Source organism: Engystomops pustulosus, chromosome 3, assembly GCF_040894005.1.
Source record: "Engystomops pustulosus chromosome 3, aEngPut4.maternal, whole genome shotgun sequence".
Taxonomy (NCBI): Eukaryota; Metazoa; Chordata; class Amphibia; order Anura; family Leptodactylidae; genus Engystomops; species Engystomops pustulosus.
In genome coordinates, this window is record NC_092413.1 from 124,158,426 (window position 1) to 124,171,821 (window position 13,396).

The window sequence follows — 13,396 nt, forward strand, 5'->3', positions numbered from 1 at the left end:
TCAGCCCAAAATCGGAGCTGGGACGGGATGAGTATACACCGGATGTCAGCGGTAACAAACAGCTGACACCCCGGTGTAACAGCGCAGTCTGAGTCCAGACGACCTCAGCATTTAAATTGCCTGCTCGGGGGTCTCTAAAGAGACATAATGTGAAAGTCATAACACAAACCCCACATATATTGCATAATACTGCCTCCACGACCACACATAGAATAGAGAACATTCTATAAAGAACATTTACAATAACAGTTAACCCCTTGCAGACGCGTGCCGTAATAGTACGGTGTGCGTTGGGTGCAAGGAAAGGGCTCACGGGCTAAGCCCTCTCCATAGCCAATAAGTCTTTGCTGTATATTGCAGCAAAGACTTACAGGTAACACCCGCAATTGGTGCTTGCACCGATTGCGGGTGCTATCCCCCCCGATCGCCTCAAAGCTGCTGGCACATGTGCGCCGCCATCTATCAAAATAAATGCCTGATCTATCAAAATATAATAATGTTTTTTCACTGCGTTTAACCCAGTAACGGAAAATAGCGCCCGAAGTCGCAAACGACATTTTTTTGCCATTATGAAAAATAGAAAAAAATTCTATAAAAAGTGATCAAAAGGTCGTACAATTCTAAAAATAAAAGCATTGAAAACGTCATCAAAAGTTGCAAAAAATTACACCACCCACAGCTCTGTACACTAAAGTATGAAAAAGTTATTAGCGCAAGAAGATGGCAAAATGAAGATTTTTTTTTTCTGTACAGGTTTTAATTTTTGTAAATGTATGAAAACATTTTAAAACCTATACAAATTTGGTATTCCCGTGATCGTATTGACCCAATTAATGAAATAGACATGTCATTTGGGGCGCACAGTGAAAGCTGTAAAAACCAAGCCCATAAGAAATGGCGCAAATGTGTTTTTTCATCATTTTCACTGCATTTAGAATTTTTTTCCCGGTTCCCAGTACATGGCATGGAATATTGAATACTACCACTACGAAGTGCTATTTGTTACGCAGAAAATAAGCCATCACACAGCTCTTTACATGGAAAAATAAAAAAGTTATAGAAGGTGGGGAGTGAAAAATAAAAACTCAAAAAACGAAAAAGGGCCTGGTCCTTAAGGGGTTAATATTAATTCTGGTTCTTATGACAATCTAACATTTTTAAAATCCGAATTATCACAAAGACCAAAATCTGGCTGGGTATAAAATATACAGTTCTGACTTACATACAAATTCAACTTAAGAACAAACCTACAGAACCTATCTTGTATGCAGCCCGGGGACTGCCTGTACTAGGAAGCGGAAAAAAAAATTTGGAATGCATAGAAAATAATGAAAAACCGCATTTGCGCCATTCTCTTGTGGGTCCCAAATGACATGCGTACTTTATTCTTATTATTTATTATTATTGGGGCAGTACAATCATGCAGATAACAAATTTGTATAGGTTTTATAATGTTTTCATACATTTACAAATATTAAAACCTCCTGTACAAAAAAAATAAAAAATTCATTTTGCCATCGTCTGGCACTAATAACTTTTTTTTTATACTTCGGTGTACGGAAGGTGTCATTGTTGCGACTGATGACTTTTTCAATGTTACCATTTCAGAACTGTACAGCCTTTTTATTGAATTTCTTAGATTTAGCAAAATGGCAAAAAAAGTGACATTTTCAATTTTGGGTGCTATTTTCCATTAGAGGGTTTAACGATGGGGGAAAAAAAAAGTTATATTTTGATATATATCGCCGCGTCCCAAAATGTGTGATCTAATATGTTTATGATTTTTACTGTTTAATTTATATTTATATCAGTTCTAGGGAAAAAAGGGGTTATTTCAATTTTTTTTTTTTTTTTGGTTCATTTTCTTTTACTTTTTTTTAGACCCAATAGGGTACTTTAACCCTAGGTTGTCTGATTGATCCTACTACAGTATGGCAGTATATGGGGATTTTGCACATCATCTTTTACAATGTGCAGATCGCACACTGTAATAGCCTAAAACATGACAACCTCGGATATTTGTTGGTCCCGAGGCTGTCATGGCGACGGACTGCCACTCCCTCATGATGTCACAGGGAGCAACGATCCAAGAGGCTCTTTGATACCGCCGGCAATTTTACCGGCTTCATTGTGCAGCAAACACCTGGTGAGAATGAGGAGGGCTCAACCCATGTGCCCGCTTCATACTCCCCCTATGCAACCATATAAAGAGACACATGCCAGATTTAAAAAAAAAAAAAAAAAAAAAAAAGGAGGCTGAGCCTTAACGTACAACCTGGTAGCGTCCTGAAGGGGTTAAAGAGCAACCTGTGTATTGTATGTAAAAAAATAAAAAAATACACAACACGGGTGCAAAAGCTGTGATTTAGTCGCAATTCTATGCCGATTGCAGTGGGCCACTGTGGGGCATGAACACCTGCGCACCACCTATAGCCTGCACCCATACAGATTTGGCCTGGCGTAGAAGTGGTGCAGCGCTGCCATCCACTATTATTTACCAGGAGGCTGAAGCCCGTCACTTGCTAGCTGTACCATTGTGCAACCTCCCGCCTGGATGCAGCACTATATCTGCAGTCATACATTTCGGATGGTAACCTTGCATACATACAAGCCAATGGGAACAGACAGTAGCCAGGAAGTCTTAAAGGGGTATTCCAGGAATCAGCATAATTCATATACAAGTGGGCACTCAAAATATAAGCTAATGTGTAATTAGTTGTTATTTAAAATTTTGCTCCCCTTAGCAGAAAATGCTGGTGCCATAGACTGTAATGAAGAATTAAAATGCTACTGGCCCTTTAATCAGTCCGTTAATTTCCTCCGCGCGGTCCGTTGCAGGACAGAAGATGGCCACTGGTCACATGTCTACATCACATGTCCTGCACCTGCCTGGGCAGGTCATGTGATCACCACTACGCTTGGCTGTAGTCGGTTGGTTGCAGTGCATTCAGTATGACCAGTGTTGTGGTGATGCCAGTTACACATCATTACTATGGTAACAGAGCAAGAAAGTTTGTTATATCATCACTGGGAGCAGAGCATAAGTGGTAGGAGGAGTTACTGAGAACTAAAGGATCATGGAACTTGTAGTTTCCAGTGGCGGCCATCTTAGTGATAACTCCACCTACTTTAGAGAGGACATAAATTTTGTAAATCATAAAATCAAATAATTTAAGCTCCGTTTTGTTACCAATGACATTGAGTATTGTTGTATTCATTTATTTATATCATCATGGGTTTTTGTGTCAGACGTTCATATTCCCGGAATACCCCTTTAAGTGTTCGCTATTTTTTCCATGATGGACACCACGAATGGTGGTGTGAACTTGCCAATCAAACAGCATATGCTCACCCTGCTCCGACACTGCTCCAATCTTGCGTTGTTCCTGCTACGAATATATCAATCGCCAGGTAGTGTTCTTGTCAGCAAGTATTGGACGCTGAAGGGGTTTTTTGGGATTACGCATCTTTTTACTATGGACCTTGAGTGGTATGAAAACAAGCAGTAAATACTCAAGTACATTGCGACACTGCCAGCCTTTGTTTATTGACAGTACAGCTGTCAATATATCGATGGCCCTCGGTATAGTGTCATGCTGAAGTAGAGAGCCACAGAGAGGCGAGTATATTGTTACTTTTGTATCCCTCATAGCTAATAGCAAAAAGTAATCCAAGACAACCCCTTTAAGTAATGTCTAACAGATTCCAATCAGTGCTGCCGGGGACACTTCTCTGACTGCTTGGTATAGTGACATCCGGTTGGAAATTGATGTAGTTGTAGTAGGAAACCCACAAGGGGTTACAGGAACATATTCTGCAGAATTTGAGTATTTACTATAACACATGTCAGAAGGGGACACATCCTACTCCTGGAAAGTAGCACCACCAATCTATGTGCCCCTGACAGGTGGCATGTCTGTGCTGTGGGAAGCATTGTGCAGGTGGCATTTAGGGGGTTAACATAATCCCCTCAGAGGCTGTGCAGCAGCAGCAACTGGATCAAACTTGAATGGAGAAGGGAGGGGGTGAGCCTCACAATGCAACAGAACAGAGCGGGTGGCGGCCCCATCTCTGCAGACCCCCCAAAACTGAGCCCTCAGCTGGGAGGTGAAAGTAGAGACCACTACCGTCCATGCTACATAACCAGACAGAAGGCGGGCGGCTGCGGATCACAGCAGGAGGGGCGTGGAGAGCCATGGAGGATGTTGTCTGTCACACATAGAGGGGCACTGGGGCCAGGGAGGTCAGGCAGCCTGCACATACAATGCTCACGGCCTGCCCCTGCTCCGCAAGCCCGGGGCTCCATAGCGGCCTTCCCTGCACCGTGCCAGCCGCACACTACATGCATGGGCACGGTGCATGCAGCGGGCACAGGCTGCGGAGGGTGACAGGCCCGCACATGCATGTAGCATGTAAACACACAAAGGAGCCTGTGATCCCGCCCAGTACAGTAGCCACCATTACAGCTGCGGGAGCCCACTCTCCCCTCAGCCGCGGGTACCGGCTGCAGCGGGTGGCAATGCTGTAGCAGAGTCTCCGCCTGCACAGGCCATTCAGCCTCAGCTCCTCACTCACCTGACAGAAGCGCTGGCAGTAGTCGCTGGCTGCCTGCAAGGCCTCGTCCTCTCCCGCGCCTCCTACCAGCCGCAGGTGGCTCTCCAGCTCCTGCAGCCTCTTCTCCAGGTGAGGGAGTTCTGCGGAGACGTCGGGGCCGGAGCTGAGGCCGCGCTCCCTCTCGGCCTCCCCGTCCGCCATATTCACACCCCGCTCGGCCTCGTACACACAAACTCGCTCTCACACACCGCCACTCGGCGGTCGTCTCTAGAATGGAGTTGCGCCTGCTAGGTCTGACGTGGGGGGGTCACGTGCTCCGCCAGCGCTCACGTGACCCAGCTTGCTTTCCTTTCGCATTCAGGCCGCGGCCTGCGAGGAGAAGCCGGGAGCACGGGGGCTGTGACCCTGGTTACCCGTTCCGCACGGGGGCTGTGTTGCCGGTGGGATTGGAGTACACAGTGTAAGCTGTGTATCTCTCACTAGTGGGGGCGGGTTAGTGCCATATGGGACCTCATTAGCCCAGTAGCTGGGGACTCCAGTGATTAGAGATGCCCCCTATACATGTACAGCTCCCCGCCGGCCATCACTGCCTTTTTTCATCTGCCCATGCCCCATGATTTGTACAGCACTGTGGAATATGATGGCGCTATAGAAAAAAAAAATTTATAAGCATTTGGCAGCTAAATAAAAATGCAAAGATGAAAAAGTTAACAAATAAATAAGGAGCATTTGACTGCGATACCCGCAAAAGTATCAAGATAATCGATAGATATGATACGTTCAAGAAAAAAAAAGCATTATGTGGATTCAATGTTTAGGTGACATGGGGGTTATTTCTCATACGCTGGCGTATGATGGCTCTGGCGCAGCTGGGTACATCAAGAGGCTTTGGCGTCTTGATGTATCCTACCGGGGCCTGCACAGGAATTATCTGTAGGCCAGTAATAAATGCAGCCGGTGAGTGCGCAGGTGTGGGGACAGGAACTCCCTGCTTGAAGGTGGCAAGAGCCCTGATAAATGTCAGGGGAAGCCCTGGGAGATGCAGAGACATCATATATGGACAGTTCATGATATTTCCCTGATGACCTGGTCCCTGCTCTGCCCTACACATCTATTCAAAGGATTCCCTTCCCGGAATTGAACCTCTCTGAGTGAAAGTATTGCACAAGTATCGAGATTTTGATGTATCATGCAACTCTAGAATGTTTACAGCCCTGGCCAAAAAGAGCCAGAACAGGATGAATTCCGCAGATGTAAATAATTTTATACTTCAGGATTTTTTTCACTGAATGTGGATGGACCTAAATAAGGACTTATTCAGACATGTCTGCTGTGTGTCTGTGCAATATTTATAAATATCCACATCTGTTATTTTTCATATCCATGTCGCATTTGTCGATCCTTTTTTTTCATGTCACAATAAAGAAAAAATCGTGGTTTGACATTAATTAGGGCCAATTCTCACCTGCGTTTATGCTTTTTTTTTTTTACCTTTTTAGAGCTTCTGTTAGGCCTTGCGTTATTTAAGTAGCTAGTTGGATGTTGCACTATTTTTTTCATCTGAAGTAACAGAAGAATCCTTTCCATCCTATTTTTAACATTGTTAAAAACTTTTTTGTTTGTACCTGTTTGCACCGTCAGTGATTGGACCATGGATCATGAGAAAGGAGACCAGTTGTACCCCCATTGCACCCAAGATAACTGGAGCAGCCAGTTGTGCATGGTCCACTGCTCCGTTAATCTCTATGGAACTAACGAAGATAGACGACTATGGCGCTCAGTTATCACTGTCAGTGCCATAGAGATGAACGAAGCGGCCTGCTCATGCATGGTCCCTCACTGAGACCCCCATTGATCAGCAAGTTACTTGCTATCACCGAAAAACCCTTCAATCCATCCTCACCATTATGGGTGATACTGACTATGCTCTGATTTTAAATTCCACAGTTTCAATTTGACCTCTAGTGGCCAAATCAGAGGAATTATAAGAAATTTATGGCTATAAAATAATGAATAGGGTCAGCATGTTGTAACTGTAAATCACATATAGCTTACTGAGGAAAAAAAATGGATGTGTGAATAACCTAAACCTTTTAAGGACTGGGCCATTTTCATTTTTTGCTTTTTCTATCTTACATCCCCCATCTTTAAAAATTCATAACATTAATGGAATCATCACTTCATCAACTTGCCAAAATAAGGACTTCTGGAATGGGAATGGGCGAGGTTGGTGAGTTGGGGGGAGGCGAGATGGGGATTGCTCGCTGCCTTCAGTGTTGTTAATAGGAAATGCGTTGGCAAAATGTAATAAATATGATCTGAATTTAAAAAAATGTATAACATAAAAAAAATTTCCATGTACAGAGATATATGAGGAATAGTTTTCTGGGTACCAAATTGTCCTTTCTAGTGTCAGCATTTGTATATTCCATGCCATGTACTGAGAAGCTGGAGAAAAATGAAAGCGCATTTACCCATTTTTCTTGTCTGTTTTAAAGCTTTCACTGCGCACTCCGAAAGACACCTCCCCTTATTCGTTATTGGTCGTTATGATTGCAGAATTACCAAATTTATAAAGGTTTTATCAGGCTTTAATATATTTTTCAAAATTAAAACCTTTTGACAAAGTTTTGCCCTATTCTGTCTTTAATATCAGTGCACAGATCTGTCTTCAATGTCACTTTTTGTGGGGTGAGCTGATTTCAATGCTACCATTTTGGGGTCTGTATAACCCTTTGATCACTTTTCAAATTATTATTTGTTGTGAAATGGTACAAAAGTAGTTATTTGAACATTAGGTGCTAATTTTTGTCCTGACCATTTTTGGTACCAGTTTTGCAACTAAGCTCCATAAATCTCACTAAAGCAGGGTTTTAATACTGCCAAAACTATCGTCAGACGTGTGTCAGGTTTACATGTTGTGGATCCTCTGAACCACTGCGGACGATGACACAAGCCACTACCTGGGACCGGAGTCTAAGTGGCACCCGGTTTTCACCAGAGCCCGCAAAGCGGCTTGCCTGGGATTAAAACTTTGAGCTGTCTGGAGGTATGAGAGGTTCTTATGATCTACACTCACCGGCCACTTTATTAGGTACACCTGTCCAACTGCTCGTTAACACTTAATTTCTAATCAGCCAATCACATGGCGGCAACTCAGTGCATTTAGGCATGTAGACATGGTCAAGACAATCTCCTGCAGTTCAAACCGAGCATCAGTATGGGGAAGAAAGGTGATTTGAGTGCCTTTGAACGTGGCATGGTTGTTGGTGCCAGAAGGGCTGGTCTGAGTATTTCAGAAACTGCTGATCTACTGGGATTTTCACGCACAACCATCTCTAGGCTTTACAGAGAATGGTCGGAAAAAGAAAAAACATCCAGTGAGCGGCAGTTCTGTTGGCCTTGTTGATGCCAGAGGTCAGAGGAGAATGGGCAGACTGGTTCGAGCTGATAGAAAGGCAACAGTGACTCAAATCGCCACCCGTTACAACCAAGGTAGGCAGAAGAGCATCTCTGAACGCACAGTACGTCGAACTTTGAGGCACATGGGCTACCGCAGCAGAAGATCACACCGGGTGCCTCTCCTTTCAGCTAAGAACAGGAAACTGAGGCTACAATTTGCACAAGCTCATCAAAATTGGACAGTAGAAGATTGGAAAAACGTTTCCTGGTCTGATGAGTCTCGATTTCTGTTGCGACATTCGGATGGTAGGGTCAGAATTTGGCGTCAACAACATGAAAGCATGGATCCATCCTGCCTTGTATCAACGGTTCAGGCTGGTGGTGGTGGTGTCATGGTGTGGGGAATATTTTCTTGGCACTCTTTGGGCCCCTTGGTACCAATTGAGCATCGTTGCAACGCCACAGCCTACCTGAGTATTGTTGCTGACCATGTCCATCCCTTTATGACCACAATGTACCAAACATCTGATGGATACTTTCAGCAGGATAATGCTGTCATAAAGCTGGAATCATCTCAGACTGGTTTCTTGAACATGACAATGAGTTCACTGTACTCAAATGGCCTCCACAGTCACCAAATCTCAATCCAATAGAGCATCTTTGGGATGTGGTGGAACGGGAGATTCGCATCATGGATGTGCAGCCGACAAATCTGCGGCAACTGGACCAAAATCTCTGAGGAATGCTTCCAGCACCTTGTTGAATCTATGCCACGAAGAATTGAGGCAGTTCTGAAGGCAAAAGGGGGTCCAACCCGTTACTAGCATGGTGTACCTAATAAAGTGGCCGGTGAGTGTATATAAACACAGACTGGATAATGAGCTCCCTCCAAAAGATATTGCCATTCTTCCAAGGCAAGTTTTATAGCCAAAAGTTCTCCAATAGAATATTTCTTCTCTGCGAGAGAAAAGTTTTGGAAAAGAAGCCGCACGTGAGCGTTCTGCCCCCTGGACCCTTCTGGGTGAGCACAGCCCTGCATCAACAGAAGATGCGTCCACCTCCAGGATAAAAGGCTTCTCCGTATTGGGTCTAGAGAGAACTGGAACCTTGACAAAGGCGGACTTTAACTTTGCAAAGGCTTCTTCAGCTGCTGAGGGCCAAAGCCGTGGGTTAGCGCCCTTCCTATCGTGGTGATAGGAGCGGCTAGAGTAGAAAAATGTGGCACAAACTGCCGGTAGTAGTTCACGAAGCCCAGGAACCTCCGAATGGCTTGAAGACCTTCTGGACATGGCCACCGCAGAACTGCAGATAGTATAGCAGGATCCATCTGGAGACCTTTGCCGTAGATGATGCAGCCAAAAATGGTAGACTCCGTTGGTAAGACAGACACTTCTCGAGCTTGGCATAGAGACGATTAGCACGAAGGTGGCCAAGGACTTGCCGTACGTGAGACTGGTGGGTCTCGAGGTGTGGAGAGAACACCAAGATGTCATCTAGGTAGACCATGGCACATGTATACAGCAGATTTCTGAAGATGTCATTGACGAACTCCTTGAAGACAGCTGGAGCATTACACAGTCCAAATGGCATCACAAAGTACTCGAAATGTCCACCTCAGGTGTTAAATGCTGTCTTCCATTCGTCTCCCTTGCGGATCCGAATGAGGCCACGAAGGTCCAGCTTAGAGAAAATCTTGGAACCGGGCAGGCGGTCAAACAGCTTAGTGATCAATGGCAGAGGGTACCGGTTTTTAACCGTGATCTTGTTAAGTCTGCGATAATTAATGCAAGGAGCCGTCCTTCTTGGTAGCAAAGGAGAATCCTCCACTCGCAGGGGAGGAGGACTTCCGTATGAAGCCTCTTTGCAGGTTCTCCTTCATATACTCTGACATGGCTGTGGTCTCAGGAACGGAGAGCGGATACACCCGACCTCGGGGAGGAGAGGTACCCGGCAACAACTCAATAGGGCAATTGTAGGGACAATGCAGCGGCAAAGTCTCAGCCTGCATCTTGGAGACCACGTCAGAGAAGTCCCGGTAGCAAGTTGGTAAACCTTCCAAGGGCTTGGGAGACACGGAGGAGACCAATACAGGTACCGGTAGAGACGCCACCATACAGTGTCACTGGCACTTTGGACCCCAATGAAGGATTTCCCCTGTCATCCAGTTGAGTACTAGTGCATTGAGCTGCAGCCAAGGAAGGAGAGGTACCCGGCAACAAGTCAATAGGGCAATTGCAGGGACGATGCAGCGACAAAGTCTCAGCCTGCTTCTTGGAGAACACGTCAGAGAAGTCCCGGGTGCAGGTTGGTAAACCTTCCAAGGGCTTGGGAGACATAGAGGAGACCAATACAGGTACCGGTAGAGACGCCACCATACAGTTGGACTGGCACTCTGGACCCCAATGAAGGAATTCCCCTGTCATCCAGTTGAGTACTGGTGCATGGAGCTGCAGCCATGGAAGACCCAACAGGATAGAGGACGTGGACCCAGGTAGCACATAAAAGGACAGTCTCTCCTTGTGCAACACACCGACCTGCACGGACACAGGCTTGGTGCGGTACCGGACTGGGTCAGAGAGGATTTGGCCACTTACTGAGGAGATGACCAACGGCTTCTCGAGCGAACCACTGGCATGTGATGCCTTGAGACCAGAGCGGCATCCACAAAGTTCCCTGCGGAACCGGAGTCCAAGAAAGCAGAGACTTGGATCTGGGGGCCGATGCAATGCTGAGAAGCACTGGAATCATCAGGCATGGAGAAGCTTTGCTTACACCTCGGGACGCTTCTCCGAAGAAGCTGGCACTTCCCGGATGCTGGGGTTGGACTGGACAAGATCCGATGAAGTGCTCCGGACTGGCACAATAAAGGCAGAGGTTACCCTGATGTCTTCTGATGCGTTCCTGGGAAGAGAGTCTGGCTCTGTCCACCTCCATAGGCTCCTCTGCAGATGGTACCACCAGAGGCTGGAGTGGTCTATGGAAGGCCGGAGCCAGGCGAGGGAGGCGTTGTGGACGGACTTGGGGTTGCTCGAGGCGTGACTCCTAAGCACGCTCCCTAAACCGCATGTCTATCCAAGTGGCCAAGGTGATGAGATCACTCAGAGTAGACAACAAATCACGAGCAGCCAGAGCGGCCGTAACAAGACCCTTTTTGAAAGCTGCGTACAGGGCCGCGTCATTCCAGGAGAGTTCCGAGGCCAGGGTATGGAATTGGACAGCATATTCTCCCACGACTGAGTTCCCCTGGCATAGGTTCAACAGCGCAGTCTCAGCAGAAGAGGCTCGTGCAGGTTCTTCAAAGACTGACCGGAACTCTGCCAGAAATGCTGTGAGATTAGCCGTGACTGGGTTGTCTCTCTCCCAAAGAGGAGTAGCCCAGGCCAGGGCTTTCCCAGAGAGGAGGCTGACGAATGCCACCTTGGATCGCTCTGTGACAAATTGAGACGGCATGAATTCTATGTGCAGGGAGCACTGGTATATAAAGCCCATGCACATCTTTGGATCGCCATCATACTTGCTGGGCATAGACAGCCATAGCCTAGGTTCAGCAGCAGGAAGACAAGCCGGGGTAGCGGGAGCCGCAGGAACAGCCTCAGGAACCTGGTGTTATTGCTGGGTGGCTAGCAGCTGCTGCAGCATGGCGGTAACCTGTTCCAGCTGTTCGCGTTTAGTGGCAATCTCTCGGGATTGCTGGACCACGATGGAAGCCAGAGTCAGCCGAGTGGGAAGCGGAACCTCGGTGGGATCCATGGCCGGATCTTACTGTCAGGCTTAGAGGTTGTGGATCCTCTGAACCAATGCGGACGATGACACCAGCCACTACCTGGGCCCAGAGTCTAAGTAGCACCCGGTTTTCACCAGAGCCTGCCGCAAAGCGGGTTGGACTTGCTGCAGCGTGGTACCACCAGATCATTCCACAGGCGTGACTTTCTGCAATGGCAGCGAAGTCAGAAACGGAACCAGGGTCACAACGGAAATACTCAGCTCCAATACTACGGAAATACTCCAAGGCTCAAGGCACAAAGATCCGGCAGGGTGTGATGGGAGAGGCAGGTTTAAATAACCTTATGGGAAAAGGGCCAGCGCCAATTAATGGTGCGCTGGCCCTTTAAATTTTCTCAGACTGGCACGCGCACCCTAGGGGACGGGCACTCACGGAACGAGGCCGGGACTCGGGAGCGGAGACAGGTATGTGGCGCTGCACCAGCGGAGAGCGAGGGGCACTTTTTGAAAGAAAGCAGGCATGTTTTTCATCATCTGGATAACTCCTTTAAAATTTAAAACAAAATTCATCAGCTTTGTATCCTTTAGTTCTGTGTGAATGCGGAAAGGAAAGCTTATTCTTACTACAAAAGGTAGAAACAAAGGAAGCTAAAAAAACAAACACAAACCTTTTTCTTTAACCCCTTAACACATTATAATGTACATGTACATCATAATGCAATTAAGGATGTATGAAGAGGGATCACAGGCTTTTCATACATGGTGGGTGTTGTCTACATTATGCAGGAGCTACAGCTGCATCATCGGGGAGCGACGATCCATCCCCATGGCAGCCTGGTATCTGCATGAGACTCCAGGACCTGTCATTGGCCAGGATCTGTAACAGGGGCAGGATCTGTAGGGTTGTAGATCCATGGAAAATTCTCCATATGCTTCAATACTGGGGTTAGAGTAGATTAGAGAAGTTGTTGACGCAATGGGGGTCATTTACTAAGGGCCCGATTCGCGTTTTCCCGACGTGTTACCCGAATATTTTCGATTTGCGCCGATGTCCCCTGAATTGCCCCGGGATTTTGGCACACGCGATCGGATTGTGGTGCTTTGGCGCTGGCATGCACGTGACGTAAATCGGGGGCGTGGCCGAACGAAAACCCGACGGATTCGGAAAAACCGCCGCATTTAAAACAAAAAATGTGTCGCGGAGGTTGCACTTACCTTCACTAGGAATAGGCCAATGAACATGAGCGCGTTCCGATGCTCTTCAGCACATCAGCGCCACCTGGTGGACGTCGGAGGAACTACCTTAATGAATCCCGGCCGGACCCGAATCCACCGCAGAGAACGCGCCACTGGATCACGAATGGACCGGGTAAGTAAATCTGCCCCAATGTCTTTAAATAAAAGATGCTGCTTTTTGTTCATAAATACCAGGATTGTTAAATGTACCATTGATTTTTGCACATAGAAATGTACACAAGACATTTTGCTGGAATTCAGATGGTTATGATGATGCATATGAAGGCATTACTGCAGTTTGTTAATAAATGATTTTTTTGTTTAACAAATGTGAATTCTTGTTCATGGAAAAATAAGATATCCCCTGGAAATAAGACCTAGTGCCCCTTTAGAAGCAAAAATGCACATTGGTATTTTCAGGGAAACACAGTAGTAAATAAAAAAGTAAAAATAAAAATACTAACAAAAAAAAATTCAAATC

General features: G+C 46.3%; 2 protein-coding genes across 2 annotated transcripts in view; both read right to left on the minus strand.

Annotated features, from left to right (window-relative positions):
• ZNF292 (zinc finger protein 292) overlaps nucleotides 1–4,951 on the minus strand; it is a 39,805-nt gene extending 34,854 nt beyond the window's left edge. The window contains exon 1 of the mRNA XM_072141988.1: nucleotides 4,576–4,951. Coding sequence (XP_071998089.1) covers nucleotides 4,576–4,755 — 180 coding nt within the window. The 5' untranslated portion in view covers nucleotides 4,756–4,951. The remainder of the gene's footprint in view (nucleotides 1–4,575) is intronic.
• CFAP206 (cilia and flagella associated protein 206) overlaps nucleotides 1–13,396 on the minus strand; it is a 162,674-nt gene that overhangs the window by 125,406 nt on the left and 23,872 nt on the right. The window lies entirely within an intron of this gene.